At 37.7% G+C, this 22,489-nt stretch overlaps 2 protein-coding genes across 4 annotated transcripts; one reads left to right on the top strand and one right to left on the bottom strand.

Annotated features, from left to right (window-relative positions):
* Positions 1 to 29: 29 nt before the first annotated feature.
* Positions 30 to 8,353, bottom strand: LOC118454236 (uncharacterized). Its single transcript, XM_087848379.1, has 10 exons — positions 8,309 to 8,353; positions 7,679 to 7,783; positions 7,129 to 7,159; positions 6,558 to 7,024; positions 6,143 to 6,205; positions 5,297 to 5,563; positions 4,052 to 4,105; positions 1,025 to 1,063; positions 854 to 893; positions 30 to 451 (listed from the first exon to the last, which is right to left on the bottom strand). The coding sequence occupies exons 2-9, from the start codon at positions 7,719 to 7,721 to the stop codon at positions 862 to 864; spliced, it is 996 nt and encodes a 331-aa protein (XP_087704505.1). The 5' UTR covers positions 7,722 to 7,783; positions 8,309 to 8,353; the 3' UTR covers positions 30 to 451; positions 854 to 861.
* zmp:0000000881 (uncharacterized) lies at positions 2,965 to 22,136 on the top strand. 3 transcript variants are annotated; one of them, XM_087848378.1, is made up of 8 exons: positions 2,965 to 3,362; positions 6,579 to 6,725; positions 9,073 to 9,140; positions 15,682 to 15,817; positions 17,332 to 17,497; positions 19,187 to 19,325; positions 19,658 to 19,765; positions 20,335 to 22,136. In XM_087848378.1, the coding sequence occupies exons 5-8, from the start codon at positions 17,352 to 17,354 to the stop codon at positions 21,313 to 21,315; spliced, it is 1,374 nt and encodes a 457-aa protein (XP_087704504.1). In that variant the 5' UTR covers positions 2,965 to 3,362; positions 6,579 to 6,725; positions 9,073 to 9,140; positions 15,682 to 15,817; positions 17,332 to 17,351; the 3' UTR covers positions 21,316 to 22,136. The 3 variants fall into 3 exon arrangements, with proteins under 3 accessions (XP_087704504.1, XP_087704502.1, XP_087704503.1); XM_087848376.1 differs by having other exon boundaries at positions 2,965 to 3,232; XM_087848377.1 differs by having other exon boundaries at positions 2,965 to 3,232; positions 17,342 to 17,497.
* The last annotated feature ends 353 nt before the right edge of the window (positions 22,137 to 22,489 follow it).

Consider the following 22,489-nt stretch of genomic DNA (forward strand, 5'->3'; position numbering starts at 1 on the left):
ATCCTGCAAGCCCTAGCAGCTGAGGGATTTCCCATGATGTACACTCTTCTGATTATTAACTGAGCACATTACATTCTGTTCCAGTGTCTGTTATGAAAAAGAACATGAACCATATGCAGCTTGATATGCAGATGTGTTTATAATTAAGGCCAGATATGTAGATGAGTTTCAAACATAATTATTTGCTGTCAAGTAAAGCTGAAGTCTGATAAGCCAAATAAGCATGAAGGTGATTTACAGAAAAATAACCAGTTATTATGGAAATTGTTTTTCTAAAAAAAAGTTGACTTCTTTGGGCTTAAGCATATGCAATAAAACACATCCTATTTAGCCATTTTGCTGTTAAAAAGTTAAAAACATTTTAAGACAGAAAGTAAGTATCTATGAGTAAAAAAATTATGTTTCAGCGTGATGTTTCATGCTGAGGGATAAATGTTGAAGATCCAAAGTCCTGTTTGAAAAAAGAGAGAAGTGTGTTAAGTGAAAATGCATTTAGCAAAAAAAAAAAAAAAGAACCACAAAACAGTCTGCTTGTAGCCCCTTTCCATTTTTTCAATATTTGAACTAAAAATATTCTCCAATTCAAGATTTACTGGGACTGAGAATTCATGTTTTGTTTTTTTTTTTTCAAATATATCACAAAGCTTTTCTTACAGCACTAAAAGGAAAGAATAAAATCATCTATTTTAAGATTGGGGAACTGTATTAAAATGTATAATGGATTAAATGGTGTGAAATATTTTTTGGGGGGTTGGTCTATAGCTTTAGTCATTCATGAACTTATTCAAGGGACCTGATATAAGGAAGTTGTGTTTCTAAGATGAAAGTTTTGTTAAAATAAAATCACACTTACTCAGAAGATCACAGTGCTCCAATCGCAATCAGAAAGAGAACTATGAAATAAAAGAAGAAAAAAACCCTACAGACTGCTGTTGTTCAGTCAAGGTCAGCAAAACCCGGCTCTTGGCAATTTAACTTCATTGTTAAGTGACTATTGTAGGTTAGTATCATTATTTATACAAACCAGCCATTAAAATCAATCCAGTAGGTCCACGGCCAGGATCTGAAAAGACAAATTAAGATTGAATCAGGAATTTAAGTGTCTTATCTTATTTTATCTTTTTTTAAATGTACCTTCATCTTTAATGTATTAATACATTTACATCAATACAGAAATTTATGTATGTACAGTACTCAAGTAATTTACTGGATCATCACCCAGTGTAAGGTTTATGCTGCAGCTGCAGTAAATTAACAGTATTAATTATTATTAAATAAATTACATAAATATATTTAATGCTAAAATATAATTATTGTTGTTATCCATTATGTCAAAGAAGTATAACAGGAATTTGGCCATCGGGTCCCCAGCTGTTCGTGTCCGCCTTGGACTGTAAAGTAGCCTTTTTACCCAGTGCACGGCACTGTGCGACAAATATATACAAATATGGCGTCACATCTGCTGGCATGCACCTCTTGATTTTTGTAACCTGACATGTGCTACTATCGTGTTTGCTTTTAACACCACTTTAATGATATACACCATACTCCCCAAAGTATCCACTCACCGATCCAAATCATTGAATTCAGGTGTTCCAGTCACTTCTGTGGGCACCAGTGTAAAAAAAGGCACCTAGTCATGCAGACTGAATGACAGGACCCCACCCGTGCAACAAGTCCAGCCATGAAATTTCCTTTCCTTTTCTAGTTAATCTAGTGGTATTATAACAAAGTGGAAGTGAAGGCAGATGAGTGAAAACTTTTGGTGATATGGTCTATTAGTACAGAAGTTTAGAGATTCACAAATTATACAGAGGGAGAGGTTAAGACAGTTTGAAAACGTGAGACTCTGTGGGTTGAAAAATACTTAAAAAAGAAAACACCCAGCAATGTCTTTGCCTATGGTTTTGACTCTTTATATATCAGCTCTGTGTGTTAAGTGACCAATGCAAAGAGTATACTGGCACCTTTTTCTTGGCTTATGCTGTCTCCAGAAAGGCTGATCTATTCAAACTGTTGCAGCATCTAATTCTGTATAATCTAGGAATTAAGTTTCTGTATTGATATATAATTGAAATTGAAAAATGACACAATAATAGATTCACGCTATCTGCCAAGTTGCAACAAGGTTAGAAAACTGAGAGGTGAAGGACCAGCAGAAAGGACACCAAAGCGTGACTCGGGTCAGCAGATATAACTTCACTTTGAGAGTGTGTCACTGTATGTGAGGGTATATGGAGCCCTTTATACCTAGAGCACAGGATTGCTACAAACTGTTTCACCATATAAACATGAAAGATATCATCATATCACTAAACCTCTGTCATAATTAAGATACTCTTAGTGTGCCAAGTGTATAAAAGCGCGCATTGGTGTATTTTCTTTTCTTCCCCAGCTGTATTGTTACATTCATAATCTCATCCACTAAAGCAGTTTAATTATTAGTTGTATTTTGACAAACATTTAACTTCGGCTTTTATTACAGATTCAACAAATAGAGGTTGCTCGTTTGTGCTCAATGTGTGCACATTTCCGGGGGAAACTCCGTTCGGACCATTTCTGCTGTTTATTCAAAATACCAGTTTTGCTAGAAATAAGTGGGGCTCGGCTATAACGTGGGTTAACCGCGACTGCGCTCACAGACTTAAGCTTTCCAGTTCGTCAGTGACGCGTTCCTTTCTGATCATCTGCCCTCTGTTTGAATAAAAAGTCACTCCTAGAAGCATCTAACACAACTACAAACTACTACAAATTTTGGAAATCACGGCAGCGTAAATATTTCCCCCTTGAAAGGGAAAGTCCTATAAGTACGTGCTTTTTGGACTACTCGAACGCCCCCTTTCAAAACAAAACTTTGCTGTTCCTTTACTTCCGGTTATGACTTCTTCTACCAATCGTGTTGATGTGGAGGTTTTGTCTAGCGACATCTATCATTCTATTAAAGAAATACTGCAACGAGCGCGCTCGCTGTGCACTCGCTGTGCCAAAAAGGGATTTCTGATATTTGCCCAAATGATTGCCGGTATTTAAATAGTTGTATGCATGTATATATGGCTTATGTAGCGATTAACAAATGGTGGCAGGACAGATTACAAGTTTTACAGCCTCACTATTATTTATGTGCACTGCTGCCCTCTTACATTCACTGTCTGGATCGGTAGCGCTGCTGCTCTCCGACTTGATGGGACGTGGGGCCCGGGCTCTCAGGGAGGAACAGCTGGGATGTCAGACGGTGGGTTTATGTGGTTGGCTCAAAGTTCGAGGATCCAAGCGGTGGGATTATGGCAACCTAATAGAAATCTGTTAATCGCGCTGACAGGCTTGTAAACGCGCGCACCGGGTGGCCACTTCCTGAAATGCGAGTGAGTGCGCGCCTTTTCTTTTTGAAGTTTGCGATTATGGGATTGGGGCGATCTCTGGGTACGTAACTTGGGCGTAATTCTTCTCTCGCCCTCTCTCTCACTTTTAAATATATTTGTATAACAAAAATATTAATCATCACAAAAAGGCGGATCGCCAAAAAACGGCGTTACATTTTTCAGTAGCAAAACTGACCTTTAAGTACCCGCTGCGAAACTGCGCAGTTATGAATTTGTCGGATGTTGTTGACTCGCAAATCTACGATTTGAGACCAGGAGGAGACAAACCCAGTCTCAGTGAACAAGTGCAGCATGGGAAAATCGGAGGGTTGCGTCACCAAGAATGTTAAATCTGCAGCTCAATAATCAAATATGAGGATCCATCCGATTTGGCAGACCCACTGGGAATAAATACATTATGTGAAATGATATTAATACGCAATATAATGTGCTAAATCATACGAAATTATAAGGCTTTGCCACTAGGAATGAGCCCACATCCGCTAATACTGATTTAACATGCTGTTATCTACTTTAACTCCTACTCTAACATCCCAACCTGTAGTGGATACCGCCACTAGTTTCAGTTCCATCACAATATTGTGATGTTCTCAGTAGTCCTTGTTGTGCTATCCAGCTCATAAAGGATTATCTAAAACCTTTTTTTCTCTATGTGAAAATAAAGTACATACTGTAATGGGAAGTCCCTCTGCTGGGCATCGGGTCAGAAGTCTTATACTGCATGCCTAAAGAGGAAAAAATACATTTAAGTAGCATAATTCTGTATGAATAGCTAATTACATTTAAATAATTCATATATTTTGATTAGAAATAGAACGACTCGTTACTGTGAATTCATGATGGCACAGATGGCACATATATGCCTTTTAACCAGTTTGATACACAGCACAGTAGAAATTCAATAGCAATAAAATCTACAGCCTCCAAAATAATATTTCGCATGTACAGAGTGTATCCAGACTGCATTAGACTGTACCGATTCAAACAGGTGCATTTAATGTAAGTCTGTGCCATATCATATTGACCATAATGCCCTCCCCCATTATCCTCCCACAAAGAGACAAGTCCGGGCATGTCTGAGAGATGAGTTAGAGCTGAGCGTCCGACTTCGATGATGAGTTACACAGAAAAGGGACGATAGACAGCAGAGCACAGTTCCCAGCAAAGTATGCAAGAAAACAGGAGGAGGAACTTGCAGCTGGTGATGTGCGACCCAACTAAACAAAGAGCAAGAGTATTCACCAGTTGCGGTCCTTCTGATAATAGAGGCAAATGGTGGATTTAAACAACCAATTAAAATGTTCTATGTAACACCCCAGGTACAAAATATTTTTGAGCTTTATTATATGCCTATATTGGATCAGGCTCCTGCAGAGTCACATGGTTATTTAGTTTATTCTAAATTTAGTGTTATTTTATACTTAAAAAGTCCAGGGAAACAACACCCAGACTCCTCATTGGAAAAGAAGGTTTGAAAATTCATTTTCTTACATTTATAAATGCTGCTGTCTTCAAGCTAGATGCATAATATATATTTTTCTATATCGTCAGAAATACTGTTATCATAATTTTTTCTTGAAATATTGTGGTATCCTTTTGAGGCTTTTTCGCCCAACCCTTATTTAATACTGCTTGCTGAGTTTAAACCAGCGGAACATGCAGCACCCTAACGACAGTGACAACAGTAATGGCGCTATTGTGTTGATCGTCGTTTCCCATTCTGATTTTTTAACCTCATCTACACAGTTGTCTTAACAGTTCACAGTGATTTTATAATGTATTAGATGTATGTTATTTAAATATTTTTAAACATGCACATTCTATTTAAATTTTACTTTGAAACTTGACGTCCAGGTATATTTTAACCAGCATTTCAACAAAGCCAGCGCAGAATGGCGCCTTAATGGTCTACATACATGTTTTATGGATGTCTTGAATGAGTGATCCCTTTGCTTCTGGTTGGATTTCATTAGTGTCGTTTGAGCAGGTAATGAAGACAAAATTGGACTGGCATATTGTGCAGGTTTTAGGAGTCTTAGGCACAGGCGGTGGTATTTGAGAGCATTCTGGGAAAGCTTTCTCTCTCTTGTCTCTCTGGTACAGGATATTGTCACATTCGTCATATATTGTGTTGAGGTTGGAGCACTTGTCCTGATCCTTGCAGACCACACAGTTTAGCCCATCTGCATTTAGAGAAACGGAAAATATAAATATAAACATGATTTCAGGTGTAAATGCATGCGAGTTAAAATTACATGCTGATGGGACCTAAAATAATTCTTAGTATTGCATTTTATAACATTGTTGTAAGTCACCCTGCAATGCACACCCTAAAAAGTAAGGCATACCTACGATGTAAAATGGAAAAATATTTGTTTTTCTGCTAATTACCATACAATTACAGTGTACCTAAAAATAAATTATAGTGTAATTAAATTACTTTCATGGTAACTTGAAAATATAATGTATATTCACTTTCCGGTACAATAAAATTGCAAATAAAGTGGCTCATTTAAAGTCAGATTTAATTACAGGGTAATTACGTCCTCAGTTGGGGTGTTGTATTACAAAGTGTTACCAATTTTTGAATAAAAACTTACTACAGCTTAGCTTACTCACGTTTTTAACACTGTAGATGTGCTGTAGACTATATAAATAAACTGATCAAAAATATAAAAATATAATTAATAGTTTAAAAAAACTGCACATGTATATAAACTAGATATAAATAAACCTTTAAATACATATGAAGTACAACATACCATTAGATCCATTACAGGCAGGAAAGTTTATGATTAGAACTGCCACCACACAGAGATTGTAGACTGGAAAGAAAAAGTACGAGGCAGACTTACTCATGGAAAAAGTCACTATGAATTACTCCACATGGAAATTTAAATAAAATTATACACTTATTTAGGTACAGCAGTTACACTGATTGCATCATATAAGACTTTCCAGTATTTTGTCTAATCATGCATGTAAATGTAACATTAAAGAAACATGCCTCAGCAGAACTGCAATAAAATACAACAACAACTTTAACCATGTCCTCAGTGTTAAACATGCTAGATTTTTTGGCATTTAATATATCGATCTTTATGATTTAAAATGTAATATTTGCAATAAATGTATGCATGGCAGTTTTTAACAGATACATATTGGAAATTTAATTACCTTTCCATTTTTTCCCAACAGCTCTTTTCTTGTAGCGGTTTTGGGCCGTCACTTCTTCCACTGGTGCGGCGCTTCCTGGGTTTTCTTTGGCGTCTGTGTTGGCATCCATGATGTTACCCTTATTTTCTACATCTTCCATGAGTGCCTCTGTAATGGCTGATGTTCCGGGTAAAGGCTTGACTACTTCCTCTCCCTTGCTATTATCTTCACGATCTGTGTATGTCTGGCAATTGAAGTTATTTTGCGGCTCACTTTGCATCCCAGCCAAACTGGACTTGATTAAGAATCCCTCTGTCATAGGTCTTGACTCAGGCGGGTATGGGTGTGGCTTGCTTTTTGTCAACATGGGGAACTGCTTCATGTGAGGAATGGGCCTCACACAACTCCCTGTGTCAGTTACAGGCAGGGCACTTTCTTCATACTTGTAACAAAACTTGTGCACCATGTCAGAAGAGAGACCTGCATCACTGTAATATAGAGGGGAAAAATATTGCTTTTTTCTCCCATTTTTACAATAAGTGTAAAAAACATATTTTATTAAAGAACTGTAAAAACCATGACAAAAGCATACCCGCTCTCCTGAGTGTGTAGATTATCACCATCTTTAAGTGAAAACATAACACAGTTAGTCTACTGAAAATCGTTTTCATATGCAAAACAGTTCATTTTACAGTCCTTAGATATTTAACTACCAAAATACAAGCATATTTTTCTTTCCTTTTTAAGGAAATTCTTTTAATGAGTCAGCATAATGTGCAGCACTTAGGTAATATGGTAAAATAGCAACACTGCACATTGTTTTCCTGGATTGCCAATGCAGTACATTAGCAGCACGTGCTGTTCTTACTTTGTAATTTCTTACAAAATAACTTCAGCTGCAAAAAGTTAACAAAACAAATTTCGGTGCCGTAAAAATGAATAAAAGTGGTGATCTGAGTAAAAGTACCAGATGCAGCCTGTAAATTTCAGTCTCAGAAAGCCTGGAATGAAATGCAACTACAGCCATTTTGCTGGAGAGAATGAATGAAGAGCCTCAAAAATGAGCACACTAAGAGGAAAAACAACTGTCTTGCCGCCATTTTAAAAATATTAAATAATGCCGTGTCAATAAACAAACTAACCTCGTGGTTGAAAGTGGGGCAAATAATCCGACGGATAGACCATTTTCTCACGATGAGCAATAGTTCCACAGATAACCCCGTACAGGTTTTGTCCTCAAACGAGAGCTGTAGGAAATGAAATGACTATGACTGCTAATGTACGTCATAATATATATATATTTTTTTTGCCACTAGATGGTGGTATAAAGACTGAGGTTGATTGCATAGTGAACCTTTACTGATCCATGTAATAATAATAATGATATTATTTATCATTTACCGCTTTGAAAAACGTAGTTAAAAAGTGCTTTACAGAACACAAAAGAAAACATAACTGTAAAGAAATATATGTTATAGTTTTAATAAGTCTGTAATTCTCTGAAGTCCATTAAAATGGATAGGACATAGTGACCAGAAAGGTGTAAATGTCCAATACCAATTTAAATATCTATCTATTCAAATTTTATTCTGTTTTTAAATTTAAATATGGCATTAGGCACCTAATGAATTAAACTGGACTATTAACACCTCAAACTTTCTCTTTTAACAAAAACAATTAGTGTAAATAACAGCAATGGCACAGCATGTCCCAAAGCCACAACGTGCCACTGCTGTTATTCACTCACAATGTTACAACTAATTAAACAAAACCTTAAAGGACGTCTGGTCTTCAGTTTTTTAATGCAACCAAGCGGCCATGCTTGGAATTCTTCACACAGCAGCCGTCAGCATGTGGACTATGGGCTCATTGCTAGAGAACTGCTGTATATGAGTAGATAGCCCGTCTTCTTGTTTCGCAATGGCTTTTTGTTTTGTTTTGTTGTTTTTTTTTTTTCGGGGGGGGGGGGGGGGGGGGGTTGACAGATTTTTCTGCCAGTCAGTTTGTATTTAGAGGATGGCTTAAAGAAATCCTAAGCAACAGCATTTGATTCAGTCATATACCTGCTTCTAATTGTGAAGCCTGAGCAAGCAGACATTTGGTTTAGTTTAGCATTCTATATCTCACACGTTTTAATGGGTTTCCTCATTGTTAGCTATTTTATTGTATTCTGTAAAGTCCTTTGTACTTAATTCTCAAAATGATTTTTTTCTCTTCTCTTCTCTTTTTCTTCCCACCCCGCCCTGATCTAATTTTAGTCATTGCTTTCAGTTTTGGTTAGCTTTCATTTTTCTTCTTGTTTCTGTGAAGGAATTCCTGCCAGGTATCGTAAACCAAAAGCAAAAGTGGTGGGAGATTAATTGAAAATATCTATATTAGTGTTGGTACATAACAACAGTGCCAAGACACAATGTGTTACTGCTGGTATAGACTTACATTAAAATAGATGAGTAAATAACAGCATGAGAGACCAGTTTATAATTTGATAATGCAACCAAAAACAATGCTGTTTTTTTTTCTTTTTTCTTCCTCAAAGGTTGTCCCAGGATTTCAGCACAGCAGTATGTTGTCTTGGTGCTGCATTGTTACAGAACGTATGTAATGGTGAGTATTTCATTTAAAGTTATACTGTTTTAAGCTTCTTTCTTATTCATAAGGAGTCGCTACAGGAGCTCAGTCTGCATGTACAAGATGCCCTTCCTGATGCAGCCGTCTCCCTTTTCCCCTGGTATGAAGCAGGGGATTTTTTTAAATGTTAGGTACTTGTGTTAATCATTACACTATAGAGCCACTAGTTTAAAGCTGTACAATTTACCCAAACAAAAACCAATGAACCAAAAAGTTTCATTTCTTTTTTGTCGCTTTCCTTTTTGCTCACTTTTTCCTCTGTATCACAGATTACAAATTTAACCAAAAGGTAAAGTGCAAGGAAACATCCTGAAAAAAGTGTTCCCTTGAGATTTATTTGAGATCAATTTGAAACAGAACAAAGGAAATACTGACAAGAAATGCTGTAAACCTTCTAGTGCGGTACGTAAAACTACAGCCAATGCTACAGCCAGGATTTTAAACGTATAGAGGTGAAATAGAAATCCATATACACTTAAATAATTATTCAGTGAAAATGTTGCACTGCTGCAGTGACTAACACTATTGTCTAACAGCAAGACGTTCCTGATTTGAATTTGCAAGCCAGCTGAGGCCTTTGGGTGTGGTTTGCTGTGGCTCTCTCAGGGTACTGTAGCTTCCTCCTACAGTTCATAACAGATTAGCTGGTAATGCTAAAATGGCAATTGTTGTGAGTGTGACTAGTTGCCTGTCTTGGACGTGTGTCTCTTCTCTTCCAATTACCCTGAATTGGACAAGTGGTTAACGCCAGTAAGTTTCAAATTATATAACAATCTTTTATTCAGTTAATGTTGTTTTTCTCCTTCACAAAGGCAATGAATGAAAGTCCAACTAGTTCTTACACATTTTTTTTGTTAGCCTGAAAACAATTAAGTATGAATCGACTGTAGTATAGAAATCGTTCTCTATAAACAACAAAGGGTTTTTCTTCTTAATCATTTTTTTGGGGTTTTTTTGTGATACACCTTGCTAAAACCCAAAGTTTCAGAAACCCACCACATATTTCTGATTTTTAGTAGTAGCAGCAAGGAAATCCTCAATGCATTATATACAGTCATTCCAGTATAATCAGTGTGTTTTACTTTTATAATGACAGCACACACTACAGTAGAGAGCTTGTACATTATTTGCTTGTACACAATTTTGTATCGGTGTGATGTATGAATATATACTAGAGGGATTTCTGCTACCATATATTTATGATTTGACTCAATAGGAGTTGTATACCCGGTGGGTCACCACATTAGTTAGAAAACCACAACATTTTCATAGTTTTACATTTGAAAGAAATAAGTTAAATAAGTCTCAAGTTGACTCCATGAATGTGAAATGAAGAAAAATAATAAGTGAACTGCAGATAGAAAGTAAAATGCTCGAGTAACCATGTTTTGAATCTCCTACAACATTTTTACAAAACTCTCTAAGCTGCAACTTATTGAAATATGACATCAAGAGAACAGTAGGATGAAGTTTGAATCCAGAAATGTTGAAATCTTTACAATAGACTGCTTATACATACAGTCATATATACAGTATATACATGTTCATATGTATACATGCATATGGTAACCATAGCATTCAATTATAGAATCATTTTTACAAAGAAATATTTCAAATGAATGAGAAATTGGTTGTAATAGAATTGAAAATATGGAGAACAAATTAAATGGCTTTATTATTACTGTTACACAGGCCAACTAGATACAAGATCAAGAACAGAGCCTTTAAAATTCAGAGTAAGCGTGAACACAACACAAGTTTTCTTATGTTGTTACGTTTTTTCTGGAATTTGTATTTAGAGCTTGTTTCTGTGCTGCCATGATTAGTGTCTCTGTGCTGTTTTTCAGTCCAGCTTTGTCCAGCCACTGGTAGGATTTCTAGATGTCAGCCATTTCCTCTATCCGCCAGTGGTACTTACCGTGCAGGGGCCTGTCCTTCCATGATGGCTCCTCCAGTTGCTACTCTACTTTACTGGGTTTCTGTTGCCTGAGGTGTTCACTGAGTACGTGGATGAGAAAACTCTTCATTGTCTCATCCTGGACAGTGGTTCTGACACTCACCAGTACCAGGCATCATTCCTTACACTCAGCGTACACTCTCAGGGTGCTGAACTGGGGTGATACCTTCCGTGCTTAGTCAGGAGCATCTTTGTCTTGATGTCACTGGCTTCCATCTCCTTCTTTAGGCAGCTTATTATTCCAGCAGGGTACCTGATCACTGGCAGGCAGTAGCTGTTGATAGCCCAGATCTCGTTCCTAATATTCAGCTGACTCCTTAGGACTTGCCTGACCCTCTGCAGGTACTTGGGGGTTGCAGCTTTCTTAGTGGCCTCTTCATGGTTCCTATTCACCTGCGTTCAGGCCTATGCAGAACAGCAGCAGGAAAAACTCATCTCCTTGGTAGATCCCGCACTTGATGGTGTATTGTGCTATAGGCTTGAAGTTGGCCTCCAGTGTTGTTTGCCACATTCCCATCAAATTCTTGATGAAGGCTCTCAGGGTCCTGTTGATCTTGTATTGTTCTAGGCATTCCACGACTCAAATGTGGGGCGTTGAGTTATAGGCCTTCTCAATCTGGGCAGTGCACAGGTTGGTCAGTCTGGTCTTGCAGTCTTGGGTGACTGCTCTGTCTAGGAACTGGTGTTTTGCTCCTCTGGTATTCCTGCCAACTCCTTTCTGTGCCCCACTCGTGTATTGAGTCATGTGCCTATTCATCTTAGCGCTGTGATGCCTGATAGGGACTTCCATGTGGTACTGGGGCAGGTTATAGGCCGGTAGTTGGATGGAACCAATCCCTTCTGGGGGTTCTTGGGGATCAGGACTGAGCAGTTAGCCATTCTGGGTGTGTTTCATCCATTAGCAGCCTGCTCATTTGTACTACCAGATGTTCATGGAGTGCAGTCAGTTTCCTCAGCCAGTAGACGTTAATTATGTCGAGGCCTTGTGGTGTCCAACTTGTCCATAATGAAGAACCCTTTTTGCCACTGTGATGGTTGCTGGACCCTGTTCAGGGAGGTCTGTCTGATCTGCTCTTAGATTCACTAGCCACTGTTATGTGTTGCAGCCTTCTCCCATATGGTCTTCCAGTATTGCTCCATCTCCAGACACAAAAGTTTGGACACGCCTTCTTATTTAATGTTTTTCTTAATTTTTTACTACTTTCTACTAGAGATGGCACGATAACGATACCACTTTTTTATGTCCGATACCGATACCAATATCATACATTTGGATGTCTGCCGATACCGATATGAATCAGATATAGTGTATTTTATAATCAATAAAACTGTCTTTTTTAATATCTTGCTGCATTTTGTAAAAGTTCTGTCATGGCAAATGGGATGAGCTATGAGGAGAAAATAAATGAGGCAGGCACTTGCTGAGATGTGAAGGTGGTTTATTGTAAAATAAAGCACAAGGTGAAAAATGGCAAAATGGAACTAAAGATAATCTAAGCTGGGAAAAACTAAACTACTAAACAGCAAACATGAACACGAACATGAAGGAGGGTGAGCAGAGACATATGAAGGTGGATGGCAGGGAAAACACACAGAGAATACACACTTAATTCACAGATAGACCAGCGATTATTACACAAGTAGAAACAACTTAAATACACACAGAAGAACACAGGGAGATTACACACAGGTGGGGAACACAGAAGGAAGTAATTGACAAGACGAGACAGGGGAAGCAAAACTGAATACACTCACATGACACACGGACCTTCACTATAAAACAGGAAACAAGAAACAAAAACAAGGAAGCTGACTTGACGCTGAACTAAACCGTTAAACAGAATAAACTGAAACATAGAAAATAATATTGAAAACAGGATAACAAAAGAATCAGAACATAAATCATAATACAGAAGAATACCAAAACATAAGAAACTGAAAATGCTGGGTCAAAATGAACCACAACCCTGACAAGTTCATACTCAAGTTTTAAAAAACAAAACACTACCACTATTCTGATATGCCTGTATGCTAAAAATACACTGCACACAAAATATTTCATAGTTCAGCAATACTGATCAAGCTAATAAGCTTTTTTCCCAAAGGAAAAAATAAGTTAAATATAGCTTACTAGGGTATATATTAGACTTAACCCTCTGGCGTCCAGGGCATAATTGGCCGTTTTTGACGACTTTTGATTTTACCTCTATGTTTCACCTTTAAAAACTGTTTATGTTGCCTTATTTGGTATCATTATTTTCAGCACAACCTCTAATATCTGAAATGTGAGTTATTTTTTTCATTTTGACATACTATATTTACACAATTAAAATGTAAATTTAGACAACAAAATTAAAATCCAAGTAGAAAACAAGTTATATTTTTTACAGTAAAAACCACAAACATGTTTAACGAATCATTTTCATAACTTAAAATGCAAATAGAAATTGTACATTTCTAAAAAATTATGCACACGTTTTGCAAACAACAAAGTTATATGGAACTGTTTACCTAAAAATGCAGCCAAGGCCTCAGGTGTTTTTATATAACCATTTAAATCTATTTACAGAACAATCAGGTGTTCTGCATCAAATAAGAAGGCACAAAAATTACTTGTGCCACTCCAAAAAAGATGTTTCTGTCCACTATAAGACAGAGGAGAATACCACTGGCCTAAACCCTGCAGGTCTGTCAACAGGAGCTGTATCAGTCCAGTTTTACATGTGAAGACGGTGTTTACACTGGAATTTGCCTTTGGTGGCTTTTTTTGGCGCAAACGTGACATCCATCAGTGTAACTGACACACAAAACAAAACAATGACTACACCACACACTAACTATAGCCTCCAAACACGCTAAACATCACTAATGTCTCACGAAAACGCACTTTCTCTCTTTCTTTCTTACTTTCACTCGCCCGCTTTCTCTCCTGGCATCACTCCTAAAACTTCCCCCTCTTCCTAAACAACCAAATGCCACATGTTACCATACCATTTTTTGATTGGTTGACTAGGTACACTTTTACACCAATAGGGAAGAGGTGTTTTTTCTTTTTCTTTTTTCACTCGCAAGCGGAGAGTGTTTGCTAACGCTGTCCTTAGAAAATGCCATTTTTCTTTCTTTCCGCTGTAAACACCACTGTTTTGACTGTTTTTATCATAACTCGGGTTCTACGTGGCCGATCGACCCCAGAAAGTTAATAGTTGCTATATACAATAATGGACTTCTATACATTTTGCATGAGATGAAAACTTTGGTTGTAAGATTCAGATAATTATTTATTAAAGCTAGACATTTTAAATGAGAATAAGAAAAAAAAAAGTATGTCTTTGATGCCCCCCTTTTCCCTGTTACTGCCCTACCTGAAAGCTTTGCTAGACTCGCCCGTGTACAGTTACCAGTTGTCAGTTGCGTAGAAAAGGATCCTGGTGTAGAAAGTAGTATTAAATAAATTCTAACAACAGCTTATCAAAAACGTGCTGCTGCTGTCGTTTTGCTGCTTGTTTCCTCTTTGTGGTGCAAAGTGGGCGATAAACAAACAAGAGAGACGGACTTGTGACAGAAAAGCCGATCATTGATCATTGTCATGACTGAAGTAGCAGCAGGAGAGAGAGAGGCAGTCGCTCCATATATCGGTTGTTAAGCTTAACATGGAAATGCTTTACAAACATTCAGAGATGAACTTACACACTTGCTTTACTTCTCAGGGTGTACCCTGCCTCTTACCTTATGGTAAGAGGCAGGGTACACCCTGGACAGGTTAGCGTACAGAGACAGACAACCACCAGCCTGTGTAAGGGCTATTTGAGCAAGAAGGAGAGTGATGGATGCCTTTCCTCCACATTCACCTGATCTAAACCAAATTGAAATGGTTTGGAGTGACATGCACAGCAGAGTGAAGGCAAAACCGCCTACAAGTGCTCAGCAACTCTGGGAACTGCTTCAAGACTGTTGGAAAACCATTTTCTGTTTTATTAGATACCTCATGAAGCTTATTGGGAGAATGCCAGGAGTGTGCAAAGCAGTAATCAAAGCAAAGGGTGGCTATTTTGAAGAATAAAACATGTTTTGAGTAATTTCACACTTTTTTGTTTACTAGATAATTCCATATGTGTTCATTCATAGTTTTGTTAAAAACCTAATAATAGTTAAAAACCTGCTAACACTAGCGTGCTTTTGTGCTCACATTGGCTCAGCTTGTATTCAGCAGTTTCAGTGTAAACAGCTAAGGCTGATGGTATTCTAAGTATTTTGGTAGGTAATTGTACCAGTTAATAATTTGCATAAGGATGTATCTGCATATTTCATCATCCCTTCTTTTTCATTTTAGCATTTTTAGATGTACACATGTATATGTATACATATAACCACTAGCACTGCTGTTATATTTATTATGGATGTTGCTGCTATTTTGTTTTCCACACGGTCATCCAAATGTTAAAACCCTGGTCTCTGGCTCTATCTTCTCTCCCACTGTGACAGCACGTGTCCTGTTTATCAAACATTATCTCATACCTGCATTTGTATTTACGCTGTGCTTCTTTCTTCACTTGTAATTAGTGTGCTACAGGATAGGACTGGCTTTGCTTGGGGCCATGAATCAGATTCAGGAAGGTGTGGAACAGGTTTAAAGAGAGATAACTATGTCAACTCGTGTTCAGACCTGACACAGCTGCATTCCCTCAACAGCACAAAGGTAGGAAGAGAATCTTTTGTGGTTTAGAGATTCAAGAACAAAAAAGATCAAAGATTATATATTATATATATATTAGCTTTGAATGGTTTTAAATTTAAGTACAATTAAGTAATTGAAAAGTGTGTTTCCTGAGGAGCTTTTTATGTATGTTTGTAAAACATTGAGTTTGTCTTAAGTGAAAATGATTTGCTATACTGTGATCAACTTTAGTCCTTCAGATACGGTGACTGCAAATGTTCTTGATAATAAGGACTATTTTGAAGTTAAAAACTGCCTTCTTCAATCTCTTCTCTTATGGACTGACCAGCCTGTCAACATTTTCTTCCTGTTTTGACTACACAGCTCTCTGTCTCTTTGAAAACCCATTGTATAATGCTGACATCAAGTCACTCTGCTGTCAGAATATTTGAAATGATAAGCTTGGTTGTAGATCAGGGTCCTGGTGTCTTTATTTATACAACAGCTTCAGTTACAGCTGAGTTACTGAGAACAGCCTGCCTGAACTTTACTATTCAGGTGCTCACTGCCCAAACTGTATTTCTAATTAAATTAATTAATTATTATTTGAGGGAAACAAAATGGTAGTTCAGTGAGATTATCAGTCTGTGGAACATTTTCATTCTTCTTAAGAATTTTCCAGTAAGGAATCTACGGTATTACTCAAGAGTGGTAACGCCCTTCCAGGGAATATTTTTTTTAACTGATGTTTATGTTGCTCTGACAGTCTGCTGACACCAATGAATGTTAGGTTGAAAGGTGAGTGAGAGCAGTTTTTCAGTCTCAGTTTGTTTGTGATTAAGTTCGAAATCTCAGTGAGATGAAAAAGGTAAACACATTTTATTTACTGTAAGTTAAAATGGCAATACCCTAAACATAAATATAGTCAGTGCTGTTTAAATGACCTGAGTTTATTTGCTTCTTACTTTTACTTTTATTTATCAAGCTGGATGGAGAAAAGGATTAATATTTTCTACCTAACTATATATCTCCAGATAGTTACTGCTATGTTAGCTACTAATATTTTATATTTAATCTTGATCATTAAGGATACTCACAATGTGGTTTAAGAAGCATAATGTTAAACCCTGAATTCGGGAAGATAAATCCAAGTGAAACGAAAGTAACTTTAAACGGTCATATTTTATATTTTATAGTCATATTTTATAGCCCTTAAAATAACCTTGCTGTCCTGAATTGCTTTGCTGAATTGTTGTTTTGTCAATGTCTAAAGTGGAAAGTACTAAAAGTCACAGCAGCTAGTACCAGAAACAAAACAGAGTGATTTCAAGATCATCAAAAGCACTGAAAGTACAGGGTATTACTCACAATCGTTCTCCACCAAACATAAATATTTACTGGCTTGTATTACAATTACTCAAGCTTATATCATAACTAAACATTGTAGTTGTCACCAAACCTGAATATACTGCAGAAACTGTATTTCTATTATGTCCTTGTTATCAATTCTATCGTTGTTTGTTTTGTGAGTAAAATGACCCTCCCCTCACTCTAAGGCTCTCACAGCGTCTCCTAGATGGCGTACTCCACCAGCACCCTTGCAGAGGGCTGTTTTGGGAAAGTGTACAAGGAGAAGTACAATGATACCTGGGCTGCTATTAAGAAAGTTCCTCAGCATCTCATCAGCTGGAAGGATCTGGAGAGAGAGAGTGAAGTGTACAAGTAAGCATATTAAGCATGGTTAATATTTTCAAAGACAAAAACAGCAATATGACATTATTACAAAACATAGTTGTGTAAAATATATGGCAGACGGTGTAATTGCTGACAGACATTTAATAATTTTTTGCTTGCTTTTAACTAAATGTAACTGTTTATGCTCATATGCTTTTTATTGCTCAATAGAGAAAACTATCATTCTGCATGTTTTTATAGGCAAAAAGCATGTTCTTTATGCATTAACAGTCACATCACTGATAATTGATTTAAAACTGGTTACATGGGTCCCCGGTAAGTATTTATTTCATACCTTCTATTTACTACATATTAGCATTGTCATTTCTGGGCTATAACAAAAGAGCATCATGGTGTAAACCATAATATTAAAAAATGTGAATTGCACAAACACCTACTGGCCAAGACTTGTCGGCCTTCAACTCTCAGAACTGCCTTAAACTCTCTCCACAAAGTGCTTGAAACATTGCTCAGAGATTTTTGTTGATATTGGCATCATAGCTTCACACATGTGCTGCAGATCTGTACTTCCATGATCAAAATCTCCTTTTGCACCACAACCTTGAGGTGCTTTGAGAAAAAAAAATGAGTTCTGGTCACTCTTTAGATCATCATAAGGGTATCTATCTATCTACCTACCTACATTGTTATGTCTTCACTCAGGCAGTATTATGAGGTTTCTTCTTGTTAAAAGGGAGTTTTCCCTTCCCACTCTTGCCAGGTACTTATTCAAAGCAAGCTCATTATTTGAATTTCTGTTGCCTACCTGCCAGCTTGAACCAGTCTAACCATTTTCCTTAGGCCTCTGATATCAACAAGGCCTTGTTGACAGAAGGGGTAGATCAGCAGTTTCTGAAACACTGCCATCAACCAACCACACCATTTTCAAATGTACTTTAATCAACTTCTCTATTCTGATGCTCTGTTTTATCTTCATCAGGTGATCTTGACTATGTGTTAATTAACTGCTAAAAAATTAAAGTAATACTATTTAATAAGAGTACAGCATAAAGTCAATTAAACGTCTGGGGTATTGATATGGCCAGTTAAGTAGCAGAGGTTGTTGTTAATCAGTTTCAGCTGCTGTAGTATTAATGACATTAACAACAGCTTTACTAGAGGAGCAACAATTAGATAACACCCAAATCAGGAGTGGTTTTACAGGTGGAGGACACTGACATCTTTTTCCTCTTTAGCTTTTCTGACCAATTTTTCTTTCACAAGTTTTGCATTTAGCTAGGGTCAGTGTCACTACTGGTAGCATGAGGCGATACCTCGACCCTACAGAGGTTGAACAGATTGGCACATCAATACCTAGAAGAGCTGGACATGGCCGTAGAAAGTCCTTAACCCATCGCCAGGACCGGCATCTGCTCTTTCTTGTGCTAGGAGAAACAGGACGAGCACTGCCAGAGTCCTACAAAATGATCTCCAGCAGGCCACTGATGTGAATGTCTCTGATTAATCAATCTGATCAATACAACCAGAAACAGACTTCATGAGAGTCATCTAGTGGCCTCTGAATCAAAACCTGAATGTTTGCACAGAATTCCATCACTTGATGCTAGATGATCCAGGTGGTTTTGAATGTTTTAGAAAAAGAAAACGCCCAGTTTATTTTGTTTTGATTTTGTCAAAATCTTCTTTTCTCCATGACTTGTTACCACTGATCTGCAGCAAGTCAAAACATCCCAACATAGTGAGGCTTCTGGGCAAAATAACTCTTAAAGATGGAAAATGGATCATTCCACTAGAGTTTGTCTTCGGAGAGGACTTGGAGACCACCATCTTCAAGGCGTCAAAGTCTAAAATATCGGTGAGGTTACTAGGAAAAAGACAAAAGAAATGAAAGTTGACATTAAGAAAATTGTTTACATGGTTTGCAGGTCACCACTGCCCTTTGACTCACTCCTTTGCTTTGCTGTGTGTTTTGTGTAGGGTATAAACCAAATTTTTAAAGAACAATTGCTGTTGTAATATTACCTATTATCTTCTGTTGTGTAACATTTTATGTATTTTAGCATGCAATTGCCTAATTTATTTCACACTTTAATAAGTAGTTTAAAGATTTCCAACTCAGGTAAGCATGAAAGTCAATGTGACCCTGGTCGTCCTAAAACTGGTCTCATATTTATTTTTACCACACAGTTGACTCCAGCTAATAAAGGCACAATCATTGTCGGCATGTGTGAAGGGCTGCTTCATCTACACTCCAGAGACATTGTCCATCAAGACCTCAAGCCTGAAAACATTATGGTGAGTGGAAATTGAGATATTTTATCACAATGTTTCTTTTTAACATGCAGATTTGAGCATATGGTGACTCTGAATAAGTCTTATCCCTCTGGTAGATAAAGAAGTTTTTGTCATTTGTTTGTTTTTTCTTTTTTATTTGCAATGTCAAAGTCAACTTACGCAAGCTTTGGTTGTCTCTGAGATTAAGTAATGTAGGGCAAAGCACATGCGTCTGTCACATGTCTCGTTACGCATATACTTGTCTCAAAACTTTAAAGACATACGTGTGGCTGGTATCATAAAACTGATCGTGGCAAAAAAACAACATCCCATATTCTTTGTCGCTTTTCAAAATCACAAGATTACAAAATGCTTTAACAACAAAACAAGCATCTGAAAAGACAGTCAGCTAAAGATCAACAGAACCAGATAAAAATCAATAACTAGAAAAGCTGGTAATTCTGTGCAGACACTTCAGAGAAACTATCTCTGAGCAGAAGCTGGTTGTACATTATCCATCTTATAAAGCTGTATGAGGTGTATTTTTTTATTCAATATTTAATGTTTGCTGAACAATGTTTGTTCTTTAGGTGGAGCATAACACGAACAGAGCGGTAATTATTGATCTGGGACTGGCCAAGTTCTTCAGACGTGGTCTAAACTCTGCAATGGACATGGGGAACGAGGCTTACTCGGCTCCTGAGGTGCTGCAGAGGGGTAGCCAGAGAGATCAGCGTTCAGACGTCTGGGCCATGGGAAAAATCATAGCTGAGTTCTGTGCCCGGATTCGTCTGTTCACACCCAGCGTCTCTCCTGAGAAAATCAAGGATGTTTTAAAGGACCAACCATACTGCCCTGCTGTGTGTAGGATGGTGGAGCAGAACCCATCTCTGAGGGCCTCTATGGGCGGGGTCATTAGTGATATTCGAAGAGCTGCAGGAAAGGGCATTGTCACCAACACACCCATTCAAAAAGAGCTTCTTAAACCACCTACACCTCACATTAATGCCAGAAACCCGTCTCCATCACCTCCGAACAGAGATGCACATCTGCCAATCAGGGACCCATCACCAATCAATCGAGCTGCATCTCCGCTAATCAGGGACTTATCACCGATAAACCGAGGTGTTTCTCCACTTAACAGGGATCCATCACCGTTAAACAAGTTTGACAACAGGGATCCATCACCGTTAAACAAGTTTGACATACATCAGTCACCTATGAATAAGCCTACAGGGCGGATATTTGAACGTTCTCCTAGACCAGAGATAAAACCTTTGCCTCGAACTGGAGTGCACCTTCCTCCTTCCCCGCAGAGGCCAGAGGACAAGAACAAAAATCTCAATCTGTCGCCGAAAGGGGGATTAGAACTCGCACAGGACCTCGTGAAAATGAAGTTGTTACAAGAAGCTGCCAAGGATCTTCCCTGCAACCTGCCAACAACAGGGAGGGTGGTGGTGCGGCGTTTTGAGGAGAAAAACGGGGAAATGGGTTCATGGGAGCAGACCGAGGTGGTGACTCGTGATGGAAAGATAGTCAAGTTTGATGATGTCAAGTTTAACAGCAAATGAGAGTATCTGGGAGAGTTACAAAATAGTTGTATGTTCACTCAGCTTAAAGAGTAGACTGAGTTTAGGTGCAGTAGACATTGCATGGAATGTAGCAGGATATAATTTTTTTTTAAGGAATTGATTAGTTTTGAGTTATTTCCAAATGAAAACTTTCCATTAGCGTATGCTTAGTTCCAAATTTATTTATAAAAATATCTATTTCAAATGCAAACCTAGATGTGATGGATTTTGGTATGCATTATGCTCACTGTGAGCTCTGTGAGTGAGACTTGTAATGAGATTATCTCCAATTGAAAAACTGATAGTTATATATATTTTCTGTTGGCTAAAATGTGCAATGGTGATTACATATGAAATGTGTTTTGATAGTTTTGGTTAAATAAATGACTGTGAGAAATTAAGGGCAGGGAATGTGGGTGTGGTATACAGAATGGGTCTGTGGTGTATTGTCTACTTAATATGTCTGCTGTTTTTTTTTTAACTAGTGATCTAATCGTTACGCTGTACTGTGCATCAGAATCTCCTGTGTCTGATAATCTTTTTTTTTTTTTTTTGTTTTTTTTAAATGACTGTAAAGTAAGACAAATAAATCCAGCAATCTTTATCTTTGAGTTGCTGGAACCAACAAGTTATTTGTTGCTGGGTTAATTTGATGCTATTGTGTTGCAGAAGTTCTTGCTACACTGCTCTTTACACTTCAAAGTGAACAAAGGTGATGTGTTAGTCCACACCCCGTTTACAAGAACAAGAAGAACCTGGTTTAATTTTTTTGTAATTACTCTTGCAGTAATAAAGTACATCTTCCAATCTCATGTAGTTGTACACATCAGCATTAAAGTTGCTTTTATTGTTTATATGTGCTCTTAGCAGTCTGTGTGGATTTTTTTTTCACGGCTTGAAGGGGAAAGCCCAACGCCGCGGGACGTGACAAAACGTCGGCATGTTACGCCTCGGGAGTGAGAATGGGCTCGGAAAGCTCTGAGTTGAGACTGATTTACTGTCACTGTTGGGACCATTTCACATATGGCTTCCTCCTTGAAACCGTGGCACTGTTTAGATGACCACCTGTAAAGGATCAGTGATTTGAGGTTAAATATAAACTTAGGTCAACAACTGCCGTTTGGTTTCAGTTGTTTCTACATCTGTTAACACTGCAGTCCATCTTAGCCACATG

Source organism: Neolamprologus brichardi, chromosome 11 (genome assembly GCF_056152115.1).
Source record: "Neolamprologus brichardi isolate AB-2024 chromosome 11, ASM5615211v1, whole genome shotgun sequence".
Taxonomy (NCBI): domain Eukaryota; kingdom Metazoa; phylum Chordata; class Actinopteri; order Cichliformes; family Cichlidae; genus Neolamprologus; species Neolamprologus brichardi.